Source organism: Penaeus chinensis, chromosome 36 (assembly GCF_019202785.1).
Source record: "Penaeus chinensis breed Huanghai No. 1 chromosome 36, ASM1920278v2, whole genome shotgun sequence".
In the NCBI taxonomy this organism is placed as follows: Eukaryota; Metazoa; Arthropoda; class Malacostraca; order Decapoda; family Penaeidae; genus Penaeus; species Penaeus chinensis.
The window spans coordinates 13,818,137-13,840,636 of NC_061854.1; the positions used below are offsets into that span (position 1 = coordinate 13,818,137).

The window sequence follows — 22,500 nt, forward strand, 5'->3', positions numbered from 1 at the left end:
GAGTTGAATCTCAGTGTAGCATCATGTATCCAGTGGTTTCTTCTTGATTCTTGTACCATCTGCAGAATGGGTAATTTTCCATTTTTATTTTGTGTTGGTGTTGTTTCAATCTTGTGTTTTTGGTCATAATTCTTGTGATGTATGTATATAGTTTTCTGTAATTGGCTCTGGTCCATGGTTGTTGGTTGTTTCCATTAATAATAAAAAATAATTGAATATAAGATCCTTTTTAGATTTAACTCCCATTGTTTAGAGTTTTTTAATTTGATTTCTTTTATAGTATGATTTGGGTCTTTCAGTACAATTATAGGACTATTTATTTCATGGGCTTACTTTGCAGCTAGATCAGCAATTTCGTTTTCCTTTATATTGATTACTTAGTGACCTAATTGTATATCTTTCATATTTTACCCTGCAATTTCCCTGGTAATCTTTCTATTCAATCTGAGCTAAGTTTGTAGTGTATGGAGGGTTTCTGCGGCAATATCTCTAAATATATAAGTAGTAGAAGGTAGAGTGAATCCATAGGTATTGGTAGCATTGTGATAGGCAGAATGAAAGTCTTCTGCATACATATCAAGGTTTTATAAGTTTTTATTCACAGAGAGTATGAAGACAGCCTTATCCCTTCCGTGACAGATTCAGTCAATGAATATGTACTAGAGGACAAAGGTCCCATCAGTTAGCAGATTGGCATTTTCAGGGGAAGTTTACCAACCTTGCTAGGCCCCTGGGATGTGATGGTCACAACCTGTGCTTTACACAAAGATTACAAGGCCATTGTGCACATGAAAATTCACCCAGCCATCAGTATAATTACAAATTTGCCAGGAAAGTTTATACAAGGAGAAAGTAATAGAATTAATACTTCATTCCTGACTTATTAGAGTGTTGTCAAAGAAGTGTGACCTTATCTGACCTATTCCATGACTTCAGGCACTGTGCCAATGCACCAGAAGCTGTACAGCAAATTTATATAAACATCACTATTTAAATGAGAGGCATAAGTGACTCTCCATGCCAGTAGTAATTATTCATGTTTATTCACCAGAAAATAAATAATATAACAAAAACTGGATTTCTTAAGGTTTTCATGCATATCCACCCGCCATGGCCATGCGTAAGATATGTAACCGTGGAACTTGTGCTGTCATAACTATGCCGGATTTGTAGTATAAACAGGAGAGGTCTAAGGTTAAATGTGTCTTATTAAGTAGAATTGCTGTTTGCACATCATACAAGGTAAACAATACAGGGTTAACAGATTAACGGGTTGTAAGACTTTAAAAAAATAAATTTTTACTCGGATAAATATATCAAGTGATTGCCATGGCTCTGTGTGCCATAGGCTTTGTGACAAGCAATGAAACTTCTACCACATTTGTTTTGGCAGAATAAAGCTTAGACTGTTCCCAGATTTGATTATAAGTCCACCAAGAGGTTCTACAAACTGTACCCAAAATGGTCATAATGGAACTAATTCATATACACAAATCTTCCTGTAAAAGATGGTAGATCCTATTTTTAGTTATTTTTATCATTCTATATTTCATTTTTGTTTGGGACAGTGAGACAAGAAAAATGCTGTAGAATTCAGCAGTTCATTTTTGTTTGGGACAGTGAGACAAGAAAAATGCTGTAGAATACAGCAGTCCATATATTGTGTGCTGTTTACCCAATCCTATATGTATGTGAAGCTGTAATTATATTCTAGGCTTGATTTTACAGTAGTAGAGAATAGGACTTCGTAATAACTGGATGGAATCGGTTATGTTTAAGTAGTGTTTGAATTTGAATTGCATAAAAATAATGAAAACACAACACTCAAGGTCCCAGAGACCTCTTCAGACATTCAGCCTATTGACATATAGCTCCTTTAATCATACAAATGGATCTTTAAAACCTGTCATACTAAAAATAGCCATTAAGATTCTACAAGCTATTGTAATGTATTTGATAACCTTTGTACCTGCTTGTAAAATCTATTATCAGTAGTAGTTAACACTTTCCCCAAGAAAGCAGGAATCATCCCCCCCCCCCCCCTAGTGTGGAAGCTTCAAAACTTTACCATGCCACTTTGATGCCTGTCAGTGTTGTGAGACCGGGCTTATTTTGCTCACCTATGGACAAGGAGTCACATGATAAACTAAAAAATATTACTTACAGGTGGTCCACATTGTGCTCTAGAGTATTTTTTTTCTTTTGAATGCATAATATACCTCACATGAGCCACATTGGGAGTGACCATGGGTGGCCCACATAGTGCTGGGGATATAAAAATATATTTTGTGCATGTATAATACCATCCATGGCACACAATAAGTGGTACCACTGGGTAGACCATTACACAAGTATTATAATATGCTATATTTACATGGTGATCATGTCTTTATTAGTTATCAGTGGCCAATCCATAGCCAATCTTTTATGTTCTCCAGCATATCCCTGTGTATTTATTGGTACTATTTTGTTCTTATAGTTGATGGACACCTAATGTTTCTATGGAGCTCAAACAAGTGGAATTGATGATGATGACTACGACTCTCCTAATAAAGAGTTCGTTTATAACTAATATGAGGAATCTGACCCGACTGAGGATTATTCTTTGGAAGGTGAAGAAATGGATCATAAACAGATCAGTTGTGGGAGAAGAATGAATGACAACAGAAACAAAAAAAAACAGTTACAGCAATTATATTTTGGAGGAACATAAACGGTATCATTCAGTGACCAAAAGGGCAGAAATTTTAGCAATTGCTTCTCAGAAAAGTAAATTATTTAGTTTTATGGAAGCAGAATTTAAGAAAATTGAAACTTTTTCATAGTTAAAAAGTAAATTTATATGTTTTACACTTTATTATGTATATTTCAATAACATGATAAGTAGCCTGCACAGATATAGTTTTTATCATGATACAGTGTTTCTATGGTATATAAAGTGAAATGCACTATACCATAGGTCAAGTCTGTCTTTCTTTGTATGTAACTAATTTGGGCAATAAGAGTTGTATTTAATGCATTTTTGATTATCTAGTATATATAGAGAAAATCACCTTAAAGACTTTTATGATTTACAGGGCTATGGGGAATGCTCCACCACATGTGTTAGTAGGAGTATTGGTGCTTATTACAGCTGTCATTTTTCAAACAGCTGCCTCTGCCATTACTCCTAACAATAACACACTCACTGATGTATCAGAGACTGAAATCACTACTGAGAGCCAAGGAAAAGGAAATTCTAAAGATGGAGTTTCAGAAACAGATTCTTTGATACGAAGTAGTGAAGCCAAGGTAAATGTGCAGCCAACGGATACCCCAGATGATACATTTGTTGTGAATGAGTGGGCTTCTGTTGACCCTTTTTCATTCTCACCTGAAGGAGCCTTTCCAGCAAGCTTTAATGACAGTCAGAATGTAAGTTACAATTGTTGCATTTTTTTTCTTTTTTCTTTTTTTTTTTTCCCACTCATCCTTTGCTTTCATATGTGAAATTTGTGTATATTTTGCTTGGCATATTCCAGATAGCCAATTACTAAATCCTTTCCAGCATGTGTTGATATACATGAATCTTTAGTTTAGTTTTTCAAACTTGTATTTCATTAGTTCTTTTTCACTTTACTTTTTTTTGCTATTTATACTATTTCACTAAATTCTATGTTGGTGTTATTTTTACCAAATGTGGTCACTATCCTCCCAGGTTGATCCTTGTAGACAAACAGCTCGTTGTGAACCACTGGAAGAAACGACCTGTCTTGGAGTGCGTCTACCCTATAGACACACCTCCTTAGATCTGACAGGGCTTCCAAGCCAACAGGTTGCTAGGGTAAATATTGTTTTGGTTGATTGAAGACGTTTTGTTATTGCTCATTAGACTAAATCAATATAAGAATTCTTTTTGATTATGGTATAAGGATATATGTACAGTAAATGACTGAATCATACATATGCTTCAACAAATTCCATTCCACATGTAAATTTTATCTTCGTGTGATTTTATTTTATTTTTACATTTTGGAATGGAATTATACTTCATTTTTCTTTATACTTCATAAATTAGATTAATTAAATTTTACAGGAACACTTGGAGTTTTGGTCTCGCCTGCGCAATATCCCAAGATGTTGGGCTGTGGTCCAACCTCTCCTTTGTGCTGTATTTTTCCCCCGGTGTGACAGATCATCAGTGCAATTGCCTTCTCAGGTTTGTCTTAAATCTTGTTCTTCCTCTTCCTCCTTCTCATCATCATCATCATCATCATCATCATTTTTTCTTCATTTTCTTTCTTGCCTCTACAGGTAAATTAAGAATTAAAAATTGTAATTAAATGACAAAAAAGTGTGTGGTTTTGTTATCTTTTTAAATATTATTTTTTAATTTGTTTAAACCATAAGAGAAGAAAGAAAAAAATGGCTTTTGGTGTTTGCTGATCATATGCATACATATCTTGTGTAATAGAAATAACTTTGCTCCGATTTTCTGAAAGTATTTATAGATGTCTTAAGGGTAGATTTTAGATAGATTTTTATTAATATGCAACATGTATTTCCCAAATAGAAGATGTGCGTAATCACAAGAGGTCCTTGCCGGCTTGTGGAAGAAGATTGGCCCCCCTATTTAAGGTGCAAGGAAGATTTTCCGCATAAGTGTAAGGTATGTATATGTGTATATCTTTTAAATACATGTGTATGATTTGCAGGTAAAAAAAAGGGGTAAAGAAAATCCTCAAGTAGTTGAGGCACATGAGATATATATTAATGTTTGTTTATCTGTGACTCTGTGTGGAGAAGGCCAGGAGAATGAAGGATGAAAAAAGGACAAGAGGGAACACAGGTACAAGAAGGGAGAAGAGGGAATCGACCAAGATTTTTATTTCTTATTTATTTTCTTAATAATTATCAGATGGCTGTAGATGAAGAGAGCATATTAGTTTTAGTAATCCATCCAGTAGTTAGCTGTCATTTGTTACTGAACACTCTAAACCTCTCACAGAACAGCGCAAGGGAACTCAAGTTCAACACGACTGGCCACTGTGTTCCACCACTCGTTGCTACAGAAGAGGAATCTTCTTGGTATGAGGGAGTTAAAGGATGCGGCATACAGTGTGCAAACCCAATCTTCACTCCACAGGAGCATGAGGATCTGCACCAGTTTGTTGCCACAATTGGGGGGATATGTCTCGGCTGTGCTGCTCTGACAGTGGTAAGTTGGGGGTAGTGGTGGTGGTGTTTCTTGCTATAGGAAAATTATGCAATGTGTTGGATGATGAAAGTGAGGGGAATGGAACTTATTTCTGGATGAGGGATGAAGTGTAGATTGCTTATCATTAGAAAATTCTGAAAAAGTTAATGTCTTTTCAAACTCAGTTTCACTTGTCAAATAACCTTTATGATTACTTACACACTCTTATTGCTCTTCAGCTGACGTATTTGATAGACTGGCGTGCAGCAAACAAATATCCCGTGCTAATCATCTTCTACATCAATGGGTGTTTCTTGATAGCCAGCATAGGCTTCATGGTCCAATTCCACCCTGGGGTACGTCAGGACCTGACTTGCCGTACAGATGGCACTCTTCGACAAGCTGAGCCCAGGTAGTGTAGCGGCGAAGGGTTGTTATTGATACTGCGTTTAAGAAGAGTTTGAGTCATTGCTTTGGAAAGGCGGTTCTGTTCTCATAGTTGGTGTTTTCAGCTACAAATGTTGAATGCATTTTTTAGAGCATTTAGATTAATCATCTCAGTTTTTCTGTTTGATTTTTATTACATCAGTAGATAATTTAGTTTTATTAAATTATTAAATCATTCTGTACATTTGTGTCAGTAGAGTATATCTGCTTCTTTCACTATTTCCTTATGGTCAGGGGTAGTCACATAAAAAAGTACATAATATCTATTAAATATAGAAATTATGGAATATTATTAATTCTGTCCCAACAGTTCAGGTGGAAACCTATCATGTGTGGTTGTGTTTGTCTGCATTTATTACTTCATGGTGGCAGGGGGAATGTGGCTGATTATATTGGCATATTCCTTGCACACTAGCTTCAAGTCTTATGGTAAGAATGTGTTTCATTTTGCATGTCATTCATATGGTAAGATGTCCTTTGTTAAGAGCTGAAACACTTGTATATTTTCTGATCATTGATAATGCAAGACTAAAGTAACCATCTTTAATAGGCATCAGTCATTCATACTAAAGCACACTGAATAGAATATGAAATGAAAAAAAGAATAGATGAATAGCATTACCTGTACCCCAGCTGTCATTGCCATCCCCCGTCAATAACCTTGTTTTGCAGCAGCTGGTCTCTGTGGTGAAGAACTGGAGCGTCGTGCAGCATACTTCCACCTCATAGCCTGGTCTCTGCCTCTAGTCTTGACCATCACCATCATGGCCCTGGCAGAGGTTGAGGCAGACTCCCTCGCAGGCATCTGCTTCCTCTCCTCAGCCATTCACATTCGAATAGGGTTCCTTCTGCTGCCTGTCATTCTCATCGTGATCATTGGAGGATTCTTCTTGGGGAGAGGTGAGGATTTGTTTTTTAGTTTTTTATCTCAAAAATGTATGTATTTATTTATTTATTCTTTATAAATTACAAATGAAAAAGTAGAGTATTCAGTGTTACTTGTCTCCTAAACTGCAATCCCACCACCCAATCCCTCCCCCCAGCTGCAAAAACATGACTTTTCAGCTTTCACTAAGGCAAACTTTAGTTGTAGGCATTTGAAAGAGCACAATTTTACACTTAAATGTGTTTCATTGACGGATACAGTGAGTATCAGTAGAGTGGAAAGTTAAAAATTGATAAATTGTTTATTGATATGTGAATAAAACATATAAAACAATAAAATGTGTACTGAGACATATTTAAAAGTATCCAGATGGTAAAAAGACAGTGATATACCAGGAGGTAACTCTGTGATTTATAAAAGTATGATGTGTGGAGATGGAATGTGGAAGTGGAAGAGGTTAAGGATTTTGCTGGGTGAAATATGCCATACAGCACCAGAATTAATGCTTCACTCTCATTCAAAATAAAAAAGTTTTGGGAAAAATCCTGTAAGTTTCTGACAGGCTACATGTGATCATGGCAAATAGGACATAAAGATTAAAGTTGTTTCAATAACAGGAAAGAGTTTTTCAGTTTGGATTTTTTTTCTCCATTATTTCTCTTTATCTTTATACCAGATAAATCTGAAATTACAACAGTCTCTTAGACATAGGAAAGAGCTGTCTCATCTTATCTTTTCTATTTTTCTTTTCTTTACAACAGGAATGATGAAGCTTATATATCTGAAAATGGAGTGCTGTACCATTATTAGTGACAATGCCAACAGCAAGATTGTGGAAACCATCATTAGACTAGCTATTATCACCATTACACTTGTCACCTTCACTGCCATCACTGTATACTGCCACATCTATCAGTACAAGAATCAGCACCTATGGGATGATGCACTAAGAGATTACATCATGTAGGTCTATTACTAGTATTTTGCTTGTTTGTTTTGTAGTGATATTATTCTGTTGCTTGTAAAGATGTACAGAAGATGGACCCAGTCTCATTCTTTGTTTATGATTGCAACAGAAAGATAACTCTCTCATACCTTACAGGTGTGTCTCCAACATCACAGCAGATGTTCAGGACAGCAGTAGAACCCCTTGTAAACTAGCTGAACGTCCTAGCATCAATCTGTACAAGCTCCACTTATTAGCTCTCTTTGGGGCAGGGATTATCATGTCTTCATGGTGCTGGACACCCAACACCATACAGGCATGGAAACGTTTTTTCAGAAGGTTAGAGTGATAGTGTAATAGTTCAGTCTTTCCATACAAAAAAAGGGGTATTTATTCTATCATTATGTGGTATACAAGTTATTTTACTCTGAAGTCCAACAGTATTTTGTGATTAAACATTGAATCAGGTTCTTAATAGCAAGATTTGATATACTGTATCTCTTACACCATATACTTTGACTAAGAAATGTTCATTACAGAGTGGCAGGAGTACCGAGTGAAGAGCCTCTGCGCTTAGCAAAGCACAAGGTTATAGCTCAAGCTTTTGCCAAACGCCATGACTTAAATAACATGGGAAGGCTATCCATCAGTCTACACTCCATGCATGACGATCCTATAGGTAAAGCCAAACCTCATTATGCTTCTATCTTATGATGAATGTGATGTTCACATTAATTTAAATTAGGTAAATTAGGAAGTGTGTTTGATTCTTCCTTTTTCACTGTTTTTATTAACCACATGCCACCAGGGAAAATTAATAAAAAGTAAGGAAAATGCTGTGATCATTTTTTATATTTCTGTGAAATGTCTCTGCACATAGATGGCTTTGCTAGTGCTTAGCCACAAAGGAGTCAATTAGTAGACTGTATGACCTTACCTAATTTCACTTTTCCTTGAATTGGGGGAAAGACGTATTTTTACTAGTGCTATGAATATCAATGGTGTTATTTTTATTATAAACATTATAATTATTACAATGTTATAAACATTAGTACAACAAAATAAGATAACATGAAATATTTTTTGTAAATCAAGGAAAAGGGTAAATGGGTGAGACATTGCTGACTTAGTACAAGTGTAGCCATCTATGCGTAAAAACAGTTAACAAAGTAAATTCACAGTGGGCATGGCATGCCTGTTGGCATCGGGTTAACATTGATTATTTTTTGCTTTACTGATATCCTGTTTCCAAATTAATTTTCATAAATAAATGATCAGTCATCCTATTTTTTTATTAGTACTCAGTTTGCTATGTGAATATATGTTTATACCTAATATATATAATACACACACACATACATACATACATACATACATTACACACGCACACACGCACACACGCACACACGCACACACGCACACACGCACACACACACACACACACACACACACACACACACACACACACACACACACACACACACACACACACACACACACACACACACACATATACGTGTATATATACATACATACATACATACATACATATGTATACGTATATATACATATGTATACGTATATATACATATGCATACGTATATATACATATGTATACGTATATATACATATGTATACGTATATATACATATGTATACGTATATATACATATGTATACGTATATATACATATGTATACGTATATATACATATGTATATGTATATGTATATATACATATGTATACGTATATATACATATGTATATGTATATGTATATATACATATGTATACGTATATATACATATGTATACGTATATATACATATGTATACGTATATATACATATGTATACGTATATATACATATGTATACGTATATATACATATATATATACATATGTATATGTATATACACGTATATGTATATATATATGTATATGTATTTGTACATTTGAAAAGGAGACACAGCCACAGACACAGCAAAGAGTTCCACATAAGACTAATAAATAACTAAAATTTAATTTATTTGTTTATCTGATAGCATATAACTTATAACATATTCATATATTCATATACATATATACATATATATATATATACACACACGTGTGTGTGTGTGTGTGTGTGTGTGTGTGTGTGTGTGTGTGTGTGTGTGTGTGTGTGTGTGTGTGTGTGTGTGTGTGTGTGTGTGTGTGTGTATCTGTCTGTCTGCACATGTGTGTGTAAGTGTGTATGTGTTAATTTTACACACACACACACACAAATATCTGTAAGTTCCCTTCATTCCAGGATTGAACTTTGAAATGAACAGCATGACCTCGGGTGACCTTTCCTCTGCTTGGGCTCATGCTATTCCTCACCTCATGACACGCCGAGGTGCACTGGTTGGCTCAACTGCTCTTGGTCTTCGCAGGAATTCTGTTGATTCGGAATATAGTGTCAGTCGAAGGTAAGTTTTTTCTCTCTTGCTCTCCTCTGTTTTGCTTTGAGGAAATGATGGGCACATAAAGTAACTGTGACAGGTGATTAACTTAATAGCCTTGGAAGTTATATAGCTTCAATTTATTTCACCTTTAATGCATTCTAGGTTACAGAAGTTATTAACTTTTAACCCAATGCTGCTGGGCATGGCATGTACGTACATGCCATGCTCACTGTGAGTATACTTTATTAATTGTTTTAACACATAGATGGCTACACTTGCATTAAGTCACCAATGAGCCAATTCTGAGTACGTCTTGTCTTGCCTGTTTACCTTTTCCTTGATTTAAGATATTATTTTGCTGTTACTAATGTTTATAACATTAAATCATAAAATAACACCCAAAAAAAAAAAAAAAAAAAGTTTTTCCCGCCAATTCAAGGAAAGGTGAAATTAGGTAAGGTCACAAGGTTTACTAATTGACTCCTTTGTGGCTAAGCACTAGCAGAGCCATCTATGTGCAAAGACATTTCACAAAAAAAATTTAATTTGCACAGCATTTTCCTGGCAGCATTGGGTTAATATGTGCAGAAGCTTTATTATACTGATTTGGGCATGTAATGATTTAGATTTATGACAATCAGATTTTTTTCTCACTTTTAGACCATAGTATTACTATACTTGTACCAGTACTTTCTAAGTAAGTGGAGAATTTGATTTATTTATTTATACATTATATACAAGTGATGCAATCAGTAGGTCTCACTTTCTTGTAATAATAGTACATAACTAAACCCTTACACAGAGTAAGTATTAAACTTTAGCCTACAGCCAACATCCTTCTCTCAGGTTCTCTCTTGAGTCAGGCTGCAACAATCGCAGTTCTCGTCGACACTCACTAGACTCACAGATGTCATTCCACGTATCTGATGCTGAAAGGCTGGCAGCACTCCATACTGCTGCCCGCTTTGGCCGCCGCAAGAGGCGGGACTGGTTCAGCCTGAAAAGGGGTCGTCGGATGAATGCGTGGGACAGGAGGGGATCCAACACTTCAGATGACAGCAACCTTGGTTCTATGGTAAGAAGGTTTGAATGGATTTGGAATATTTAGTCATGTGGTCCTGCTTGTTGTAGTCATAGTGGCTACTTTGTATCATCATTGTTGTTTGTACTGTTATAATGATGATTATTATATTATCATTACTATAATTGTTGTTGTTAGTTATCAGTATCATCATTATGATAAGTATTGTTACTATTTTTTGTATATTCTATGTGATTTTGATCCATTGGTGTGTGATTATGTTATTAAAAAAACTAACGCTTCTTTGCCATATATATATGTAGCTGTTATTAGCTAGTACTCCATTATACCCTCTAATCCCTTTTACTGAATACCTTACCAACAGATTTTGCCAGCTGTCACCATGAACCAGGACACCCTCTTCACCAACATGATGAAGCGTCTGAATCTGAGCTCAGATGACCCAACCCGTTCCGAGAGAATAGTTCCCTCTGCTCCTCCAGCCAAGTCTGTCAACCTGAATGTGGTCCCTCTGCCAGGCCAGGCTCCCCTTGAGTCTGAGGATGATGTGGGAGCAGAGAACCATGCCTATGCTGACAATGATTCTATTACACACACTGTACTCAACAATGTTCTCAAGAGTGTTGAGCTGAAGAGGCAGGAGGAAAACTATACAAGAGCAGCCACAGCACTTGAGGAGGGGCTGCTGAGCTCAGCCCAGGGGAGGGTCTGCAGCAGGAGGGGGTTCACGACAGAAAGTAGGGAGGCAAGAGGGGTCAGTATTGGAGTCCAGGCATCACTCATTGGTAGTCCAGTTGTTATAATGGTAGACAAGGGAGTCCAAGTCTCTTCTCCCCTCCTTAGCCGGGGGAGTCAGGCATCACAGACTCATGACCGGGAACTAAGCCCAACCCATGCCTACAAACTACAGGACTCTAGTAAGAAAACCATAGGCGAAACAAGCTTCATGATCCAGAGGAAACTTCAAAACAATGAGCGACCAGGAACTCCTGTCACCAAGCTGCCCAAGAAGCTGAATGTCAGCAACGATAAATCTGCAACAAATAAGAATATAAATAGCAGTCATGGGTCTCACAAACGCAGTGCGAGTGCCAGGTCAGGGAACATAAGTGGCAAGAGCAGAAGAAGTAGAGGTGAGAGTGCTGATGTCATGACCGTTTTAGATATGGATGAGGACAGTGATTAAAAAGTAATCCTATTTATATTCTTTGATATTTCACAATATTTGTTACCCATAGCGATATGGTATAATATTGTGCAGACAATATGAGAAACATTTTGACTCTTCAAAGAACTTCACAAAAAGAAGTGTGTATGTGTGTGTGTGTGTGTGTGTGTACATATATATATATATATATATATATATATATATATATATATATATATATATATATATATATATATATATATATATATACATATACACATAAACATATTACTTAACATAAATATTAACTTGTCTAAGCTCTCACAATAATCTCACTCAGTGGATTGGGGTAGTGATTTTGTGCCAAATATGAAAAAAAGCACCAAGAGTCTGCTGGTTTTCAATCACTTCCTGCATATGAAAGAGGGCTATTGGAGATCTAAGGGAAGCAACTCCAATTTTCCAATTTCTGTCAAAAAATACTCATCCTCATACTTTTCACTCCACTTTTTCTTGAGATACTCATACCATTCATGTCATCATTGCCAGTCACACCCTTTTCAGCCTTTCCTTTCCTGCATGTGGTTACTGGGTCCAGTTGATTGCCACAGTCAAGATACAAATACCGGTTTAATCCATGGCTTTTAGCTTTCTTTTTTCACTTTGTAACTAATATTTATTGTGATTTATAGTGATCAGTTTTACTCTATGATGTTTGTTTCTAGCTGGTATGTAAGAATACAAGGAACTTGCAGGTATTTGGAATGGGGTGAAAGCAATACACTTTGATGAGCATTTCATTATGTGAAATCAAAAAAAATTTCCTGTGATTGTATCATGTAATGAAGATCATAAAGCAAAGTGTTTCTCTATCATTTTAAGTGAATTATTACATACGCAATGCAAAGACTTTCAGCTGCTCTAGGTAATGATGAGCAAAATCCATTACAATGTATAATTTTGGATGACCTATATCCTATGCTCTAGTTGTTTTATGCATTTAGTATATATGGTAATGATAATTATTTTTGTAGCTGTGGATTTTATATTTACTGTGGACTGATTTTTTTTTCCAGAAATTTTATTTTACTGGTTTCTTGTAAAATAAGAAATGCTTGAAGATGTTGTCCGTACATGTTTAATTTTTATTAGCTAGCTTACTTGCATTTAGATATACATTGCATTTCTTATCTAGTATATCAAGTAAGGTTCATTGTGAAGCTTTGTATAAGTGTGTAAGAATCAGTATGCATGTAGGCTATGCTTGTGTATATGTATTGTAAGTTTGAATTTAATATGTAACATGTGGAGAGAAGTGGTATTTACATGTAACATGTAGAAGGAAATGGTATTTCTGAATAATACTGTATTTAAAATAGTATTGTGATACATTGGTTATGTGGTGTCAAGTAGGCACATTTATTATTGATGAAAGGTTACAAGTACAGTATAAAGGTATCTGTAAAACTCTGTATGTGATTAAAAAACAGGTACATTTTGGTTGAAGATTTTTTTATTACAGCTGAAAAGATATAGAAATGTTTCATGTATTTGTTTATTATACAGATACAGTTTTTTAGTACAATGTTTTTTAGATTAAAAAAAAAATGGATCCCTTTAGTGCCAAAGCAAGTAATAACTGTACTTTTTTTTACAAAAAAAAACTTGGGATACCATAAACAAAAAAAAATTGTGTGTGCTTGTTTTCATAGTAAACAGATTACATTGAAATATTTAGGCATATTGCAGAAATTTGTGTAGCTACTCTGACAATCAAGAAAAAACCCATTGAGGTATTGTGGAGACTATATTTAATTATGAGTAGGTTATCAATGACAATCAAGAAAAAAAACATTGTGGTATTGTGGAGATTATATTTAATTATGAGTAGGTTATCAATGATTAATGGTTAATAGTTAAAACAAATAAATGTGCTAGACATTAACACTAGGGTAAAGTATAGTAGCGAAAAGGGTTAGGAATGAGTTGATGATTAGGGACGAACAGTACTAGAGGGTAGTATGGTAGTGAAAGGGTAAAGGGGAGGAGCTGATGGGGTAAAGTATAAGTTAAATGTTAGAAGGAGTTAGAGTACTGCAGTTAGATCAAATGCAGGATTTTCATGAGGAGGAGAATGAGTTGTCAAAGGAGAAAGTAGGGGATTCCGAGAGGATGTGGGTAGGGATGTGAGAACTAGTGAGGAAAAGCAGAGGTACGGGTTTCTGTAGAGTGGGGTAGGTTATCAGTTGTACTTAATAAATTAGGTATTTATTGTACTGCTAATGGTATCATTGTTTTTATGGCAGTACTCTATTGGAAGCCTTAAATGGTTAATTGAGTGTAAAATTGAGATTAATTGAAATAATCTTTCTTAGGTTAAATATTGATACTCTAAATTAATTTGGTTTACTTTCATTAGTTGTAAGGTGATGTTAGTGGGTATGTACCTGAGACACTGGTGATTTTGTGAATACTGTTGAAAAGTGGCCAAAAAGTATCATACTTTATTTTTCAGTGAGAAACCATTTGTAATACAAGTTGATGTACTCATTTCATTGTTAATGTGGTATGTAATTTTTATATATGTAATCTCTTTTTGCCAAAAATATATATTTTACCAATTGAAACTCTTTGAAGGTTGACTGTAAGTTTATACACACTTCTTTGTTATTATTGTTGTTATTTTAATTAAGCTTTCAGTTTGCAATAATGACAGAATATTCTTTTTTATGATTTATTTTGCAACTGTGAAGTTTATCAAGGTGTCTATTGAGAAATCCAGTGAATTGGATATACTCATGTTATTTTTTATTTATTTATTTATTTTATTTTTTCTTTTAATGAACTTGTGATGAAAACATGTTTCTAGATTATGCATACTTTAACCCAATGCCGCCGGGGAAAATGAATAAAAAGTGGGGAAAATGCTGCACTCATTTTTTATATTTTTTGTGAAATGTCTGCCCATAGATGGCTCTGCAAGTGCTTAGCCACAAAGGAGTCAATTAGTAGACCTTGTGACCTTACCTGATTTAAATTAGTGGGAAAAATTTATTTTTTTACTAGTGCTGTGAATGTCGATGGTGTTATTTTTATTATAAACATTATAATTACTATAATGTTATAAACATTATAATTACTATAATGTTATAAACATTATAATTACTATAATGTTATAAACATTATAATTACTATAATGTTATAAACATTATAATTACTATAATGTTATAAACATTATAATTACTATAATGTTATAAACATTATAATTACTATAATGTTATAAACATTATAATTACTGTAATGTTATAAACATTATAATTACTATAATGTTATTAACATTAGTAACAGCAAAATAAGATAACATAAAATATTTTCGTAAATCAAAGAAAAGGGTAAACAGGCGAGACAGGCAGTACTCATAATTGGCTCATTGGTGATTTAGTACAAGTGTAACCCTCTATGTGCAAAAACAATTAAAGAAGTAATTCACAGTGGGCATGGCACGTACGTACATGTCATGCATGTTGGCATTGGGTTAAGCAAGGTGTTATTCATTGTGTAAAATGAAGTTAGTTGTGATATTATGTAAACTAAGTTAATGAGCTAAATCTCTGCTTTTAGTCCTTTGTCATTTGTACTTTAAAAAAAAAAAATAGTAAATGTGTTAAATCTCAGTTTTTAGTCCATTGTCATTTGTACTTTTTTGCTTTTTTGTGGAATGTTATTGTAAAATATTGTGCTACGTTGCTGGAGTATGTAAGTGTAGGTATGGTGATAATTTATTTAAAGGGGAAATTTTCCTTTAATTCATATAACTATAAAAATGGCACTCAGTATATGAAATAAAAAAAATGGTTTATAATAGCCATTGTATTAAGATATTAATTATTTTAATTATTTTATTAATAATATTATTATTATTATTATCATCATTATTATTATCATTATCATTATAAAAAATCCTAGATTTGTTGGAAATGAGACAACAGTTTTGAAATCCTCCTGGATTTCATCTTCAGGTATTATTATTATTATTATTATTATTATTATTACCATTACTATTTATTATTACCATTACTATTGTTATTATTACTATCATTATTATAACTATTATTATTATGACCACTATTATTGTTATTAATTTTACTTTCATTATTATATTATTATTATGATTACTATTATTATTCATTATAATTACTATCACTTGTGTGCCATGTGGCTTAGATGCAATTTAAAAAGAAATTGTCATATAAATTTTCTCAGGTCACATTATGTGAAATAAGTTTTATTAATAAATTTTGACTTTTTCAGTAATTTCATAAACCCTTGATGTTTCATTCTTATGATGAGTAGTGTCTCATAAATCCCTTTGCCCTAATGTGCAACTAATTAAGTTATTTATATCACTTAGAAATTTTGTGAAATGTAAATTTACACCAGTTACTGCATCATTGCACTCATCATAAGTTAATTTTCATAATTCTGCAATTACATATTCATCAAGATTATTTTAGATTTATATGCAAATGGTTAATGGCTAAAACAAGCAAATGTGCTAGATGTCGTAGGTCATATAGCATTATGGTAAAGTATTGTGGCTAAAAGGGTAAAATGAGTGGAGGACAAAATGTGTTAGATGGTAAAGGTTTTTGGGTGCTACAGGATAGCATGATAGTGAAAAAGGTAAAGTAGAGGAGTAAATGTAGTAAGGTAGGGATTAATGAAAAGGGAAGGGGGTTAAGGGGGATGGGTGATTAGATCAAATGATTAGTATCTAGATCTGTGAGGAAGGAAGAGGAACACTGTATGAAGGACACTGTAAAAGAGCCATTATGAAGCAATCTGTGGGTAATAAGGGTAGAAATGGGTGGCAAAGAAGGAGAAGAATCTGGGAAATGAGACAAGGGAACGTGAAGAAAGTGGAGTATCAGGAAGAACATCAGGAGGGTGAAGATCCAGAGAAGGACACTGTTGTTACAGAAGGGAGTCACATGAGCACACAGGTGGGAGAGTGGGAGGGAGAGGGGTAGAGAGAACTTAAGGAGGAGGCAGATGGACATCAGCAACTACTTTGAATGTAGTGGGAATGGAGTAGAGAGTTTGGGGGATGGATGAGAGGGAGTAGTATTCTCTTGGGTCATGTTTAGAAAGTTTTGGATGTCCTTGAGAGTTTTTGGAGGGGCGTTGGGTGGAGAGGTCTGAGAAATGAAGGTTTTCTTAGGAGGAGGAGAAGAGTAGATAGATGTCCGAGGAGGAGAGGATGTGGTAGGAGAATATAGAATGGAATGTTTAGATTTCCTGGTGCGACAGATAAAATGAGAAGTAGTAGGAGTTGGCACCAGGGAATTGGTAGAGACTGGAGTATCTGGATTAAGACTGGAAAAAGAATTTGAATTTGGGAGAGAGGAAGTAGAGGTAGGATGGTAAAGGGTAGGGGGCAGACAATGAAGAAGACTGTGCAAGAGGAGATGGAGTGGAGAGAGAGGAAGGGGTGTATTCTGAAGGTAACCTGGGTGGAGGATTTGAAATGGATAGAGTTGACAGCAAGCATCAAGGAGGGGATAGTAGTAGCAGAGGTCGGAGATAGGATTAAAAGAGAGGTAGGGGTCAGGAAACCACAGAAGTAAAATTTAAATAAGCTAGTTGATGAAGGAGCAAGGCCTTAATGTCTTTAACTAGATATAAATAATTATTGGCTATGATGAGTGTGATGTATTTGGGGAAGAAAAAGCAATCTACCTCTCAGGGTCCCCAGGAGGGGTATAAAGATAGTTAAATAATCAAAGGAATATCATGCCCATGGCTCCCCAAGTCCATTCAGAACTGACACAAAGCCAGCCAGCCTTTCATTCTTTCAGCATGGCTCTTACACCTTAGGAAGTGAACATAAGGGATTGAAGAAGAGAGGGAAAAGAAAAGGGGGAGAAGAAAAGACCATGCGAAATTAGTTGAGGCAAGGCTGAGGTTCAAGGGGATTTGGTTTGGGATCAACAAGAATTTTAGTGTGTGCTTTGATGTACCTATATCCCCCCCCCCCCAAAAAAAAAAAAAAAAAAAAAAAAAAACTTGCTCATTGTTGCCAGGGGGCTTATGAGGCACAGACTGAGGCCCAATGTGGGGATCACCCCTGCCTTGGACCTCAGCCCATGGCTCAACTAATTTTGCAGGGTCTTTTCTTCTTTCCTTTTCTTTCTCTTCATCCCCTTCTTCTATCCACTTTTCCAAATCGTCAACCCATATTTTCCCTTTTTGCCACATAGTACCAGTGTGATCTTTGATGCCTGGTGTATTGGTCTATTTTGACCATTCTGGAAATCCACATGCATTGCCTAACTGAACCAAAAAACTCTATCACTATATTTTGTATACACCGCTAATGACCCTAGACGTTGAAAAAGTAGAAAATTTTAATAAATAAAAATACCTGTACTAAGAAAGAGTAACTAGTCATTCCTTGTTTGTCTTTTGCACTGTTGAGTATTTACAATAATTTCAACATGAATGATTTACACTTTCACAGTCACTATAAACGTTCCTGAGGTCATTAAGTAAAACCAGTAATTATAGTTTCTTCTGTCGGCTCTGGTGTCATTCCCTGGATTGCTCTACAGTGTAACAACTGTGGAATGATGGAATATACACCATAAAGGCAATACCTTATGGAAATATATTGTACGTAAGTAAGTTATAGGTTAATGCCCTCATAAAGTATCCTACTTCTTAGATCTAGTTTTTATTTGACCCTTATTTCCATACACAATTCAAAGGATAACACTTTGGATCTTTTAACTTGTAAAGGTTAGTCTACCCCAGCATGTGATGAATATATCAGTGGTTACATTCATCATATAAAAAATAGTTTACTGTAGAGGAGGGTTAATAAAACTCATACCTAGTAGTAAAAATAATATTTAATAATCCATATATTTTAAATTGTCAATATAGTTAACAATATTAAATAATATATAATATACAAGTTGCACTCCTGTTGCAGAAAATCCTAAGACTATTTGACAATAACTATCAGGGAACCTTAATGCCCCCAATTTTAACTATAAAGTCCATTATATACATCTGAATCTTAATTTCAACTGGGTTTTCTGTTTCATGAAATCCTGGTACACCAACCTGTTGTAATGTTGACTGTTGCTCTGTTACCTGTAAAGAAGGATTTATTGTTTGAAGTTTTGCATCCTCAACATCTTCGGTAATTAGCAACAAGATGGAAGGGCAGACAAGAAGGAAAAGGAAAACCCATATAGCTGGAAGAAATTTTTTTATTAACCCGATGCTGTTGTGGATTGCATGTACCTACATCCCCCCCCCCCACCAATCACTTGATTTGTGAGGGGGAAGGGGTTAGGAGACCGAGACTGAGGCCCAAGGTAGGGGATCACCTCTACCTTGGAACTCAGCCTTCGCCTTAACAAATTTTGCATGGTCTTCCTTCCTCCCCTTTCCTTTTCCTTCTCTTCTTCATCCCCTTCTTCTGCCCACTTATCCTAATGGTTAACTCATTTTTATCCTTTTGCCACAATACTTTACTATAGTGCTATATGACCTTTGATGTCTAGCATATTTATTGTTTTTTAACCCAACTACCCTGGATTTATGTTCTGTCCCCTGTAGATTTTTTGTGAATGTTGTTACAAACAGATGGCCCAACGTGTGCTCAGCCGGCAAGGAGTCTATCAGTAGCCCTAGTAACAGATCCTAATTTCCCCATTCCTTGAAATGGTGGGAAAATGTGTTTTTCTTTTTAATCCAGTTGATGTCAATACTATTATTGTTATTGATCTTATGATAATTAAATTGTCATCAAAATCTTCATAACATTTATGAAATTAAATAATGCAACAGACCCTTTCCAAAAGTCAGGAGAAATGGTAAACAGGTGAGATAAGTAGGACTAATAACCAACTCTCTACACTTTTAGAGCCATTTACATGTAAATACAATAAATAACCTTGTATTACATTGGGCATGGAATGTATTCTCGCCATTTAATCATTAACCATGTACAGTCAGAAAAATAAGTATCGTTTGCACAAACTTATATGAAAAATTGATGAAGTGGTGTGAAATAGCAAGGCAAGGTAGTTAGCACCATAATCAGGTGTTAACAGAGAGAAACATTCAGTTCCTCATTTAACACAAATAAAGGTAATAATATATTTTTTTCTTTTTTTTCTTACTGTACCTATATGCCATACTCACTGTGAGTTTAACTTGTTAATTTACACATTGATGGCTCCTCGAGTACTAAGTCACCAATGAGCCAATTATGGGAACTACCTATCTCACCTGTTTACCTTTTTCCTTGATTTTTTAAACAGGTTGTATTCAGAAAATACAAAAATAATAATAATTATAAAATCAAAAAATAACAAATAACAAAATATTACTTATTATTTTTATACTGCACTGAGTTGTGGATTACCTAGAGAGATGATTTGGAGTCGCAAGGAAAACAGTTTATTGCCACCTGGATAAAGCAAATCAAATCTTAAATATAGACATTAAAAATTGGCAAAAAAAAATTAAAATGATTAAGCAGAAAGAGAAAAAGTAACTTTGCAAAGAGGAGCCATGCTGTCTTGTCACTGCAGGGGTGTTCTTGCCTGCCTGTCCTACAAGCCATATACATGTCAGAGTGGGCGCTCAAGTAAACCTAATGCCCAGATTTTGGGCCATGTGTGGGCAGTGAAGCACCCAGATCCAAGGGCTTAATACAGATACTATTACTGTTCTCACTGACATTATGATTATTATTATACTATTAAAACACTTCTAACAATAAAAAAAAATTCTAAGTCTTACAGAAAATCAAGGAAAGGAGTAAACTGGTTTGAGTAGTATGACTAGTAACTGACTCCTTGGTGAACCATCTATTTGTAAATACAATTAAAAACTAAAATCACAGTGGACATAGAATGTATGCCATGCCATCCCAGCATAAAGGGTTAATAATGCAATTATTTTATGTAATTATCATTAATTACACACAATGGATAATAAAATAAATTACTAGGCCTATGCTGTTTAACTATAAACTATTGCTTTTGTAAACCTTCTCAAAAAATAACATTACAACATAAGAAATAAAAAGGGTAAAAATGAACATATAAGCACTTCAAGCAAAATGTTTGATAATTTTGAAAGACAATGTGAGATGAATGCCCTTTGCATCGGCAGTCACAGTCACAAATACAAGAAGTCACAACATACTAGAATTAATTTAGAACCAAAGGGGCCTCACAAACCTACCTTCTGATCCAACAACTGAAGAATCTGGACGTGCATGGTGGATATCTCCTGTGCATGACGGGCATCTAGTTGTGCTAACTGTTCCTGGTGTAACCGCGGCAGGCGTGAGGCAACGTGGGTCTTTCCCTGGCACTCTGCTGCTTGTATTTCATCCTTGTGGGATTTTATCAGTGCTTCTCGATCAGCTGGAAATTAGTTTTTTATGAAAGAACGTTGTGAGATGGAAACTATTAAATGTATCTCAGGATAAATAATCATTGAATTCATTCAGTAAAAATTTATAAATGAAGAAAATGTAAGAGGCATCTAATAAAACCCCATAAATTACAATAAACATAAAGAATGACAACATCAAAAGGAATGACAATAATAACAATAACAAAATAATAATAATAATAATAATAATAATAATAATAATAATAATAGTAACAATAGTAACAATAATAACAATAGTAACAATAATAACAATATAATAACAATAATAATAATAATAATAATAATAATAATAATAATAATAATAATAATAATAATAATAATAATAACAATATTAACAATAATAACAGTAATAATAATACAAAAAAAATAGTAATAATAATAATAATAATAATAATAATAATAATAATAATAATAAAGATAATAATAATAACAATAATAATAATAATAATAATAATAATAATAATAATAATAATAATAATAATGATAACAATAATACAAAAATAATAATAACTATAATAATAATAATTATGATAATAATACAAATAATAATAATAATAATAATAATAATAATAATAATAATAATAATAATAACAACAATAACAACAACAACAATAACAACAACGAAAATATTAACAATAACAGAAAAAAAAATAATTACAATAATAATAACAATAATAACAACAATATTGACAATAATAACAGAAAAAATTAATAACAATAATAATAAATGTAACAACAACAACAATAATAATAAAAATAATAATAATAATAATCATAATAATCATAATAATAATAATAATAATAATAATAATCATAATAATAATAATAATACAGAGAAATATACTCAGCTTTTTACTATACCCTAATTTAGTAGAATAATATATTTTTTAAGAAATAATTTCTTACAATCAATGCCCCCCCCCCCCCCACCCCTTGCACACACAGAGGATA

General features: G+C 34.1%; 2 protein-coding genes across 4 annotated transcripts in view; one reads left to right on the plus strand and one right to left on the minus strand.

The window, feature by feature from the left end:
• LOC125045085 (smoothened homolog) overlaps positions 1-14,693 on the plus strand; it is a 16,153-nt gene extending 1,460 nt beyond the window's left edge. Inside the window, exons 2-16 of one of the 3 annotated variants that reach the window (XM_047642175.1) lie at positions 2,480-2,612; positions 3,078-3,414; positions 3,698-3,823; positions 4,076-4,198; positions 4,553-4,648; positions 4,988-5,197; positions 5,416-5,588; positions 5,934-6,052; positions 6,296-6,523; positions 7,271-7,472; positions 7,612-7,794; positions 7,995-8,134; positions 9,742-9,901; positions 10,724-10,952; positions 11,284-14,693. In XM_047642175.1, the coding sequence (XP_047498131.1) occupies positions 3,082-3,414; positions 3,698-3,823; positions 4,076-4,198; positions 4,553-4,648; positions 4,988-5,197; positions 5,416-5,588; positions 5,934-6,052; positions 6,296-6,523; positions 7,271-7,472; positions 7,612-7,794; positions 7,995-8,134; positions 9,742-9,901; positions 10,724-10,952; positions 11,284-12,105 (3,144 nt within the window). In that variant the 5' untranslated portion in view covers positions 2,480-2,612; positions 3,078-3,081 and the 3' untranslated portion in view covers positions 12,106-14,693. The remainder of the gene's footprint in view (positions 1-2,479; positions 2,613-3,077; positions 3,415-3,697; positions 3,824-4,075; positions 4,199-4,552; positions 4,649-4,987; positions 5,198-5,415; positions 5,589-5,933; positions 6,053-6,295; positions 6,524-7,270; positions 7,473-7,611; positions 7,795-7,994; positions 8,135-9,741; positions 9,902-10,723; positions 10,953-11,283) is intronic. The other 2 variants (XM_047642173.1, XM_047642174.1) reach the window with 2 other exon arrangements.
• A 4,266-nt stretch (positions 14,694-18,959) lies between these two features.
• Positions 18,960-22,500, minus strand: part of LOC125044640 (protein DGCR6-like) — a 5,075-nt gene continuing 1,534 nt past the window's right edge. The window contains exons 3-4 of the mRNA XM_047641409.1: positions 21,334-21,518; positions 18,960-19,224 (exon numbers count right to left, since the gene is read on the minus strand). Of these exons, the coding sequence (XP_047497365.1) occupies positions 19,090-19,224; positions 21,334-21,518 (320 nt within the window). The 3' untranslated portion in view covers positions 18,960-19,089. The remainder of the gene's footprint in view (positions 19,225-21,333; positions 21,519-22,500) is intronic.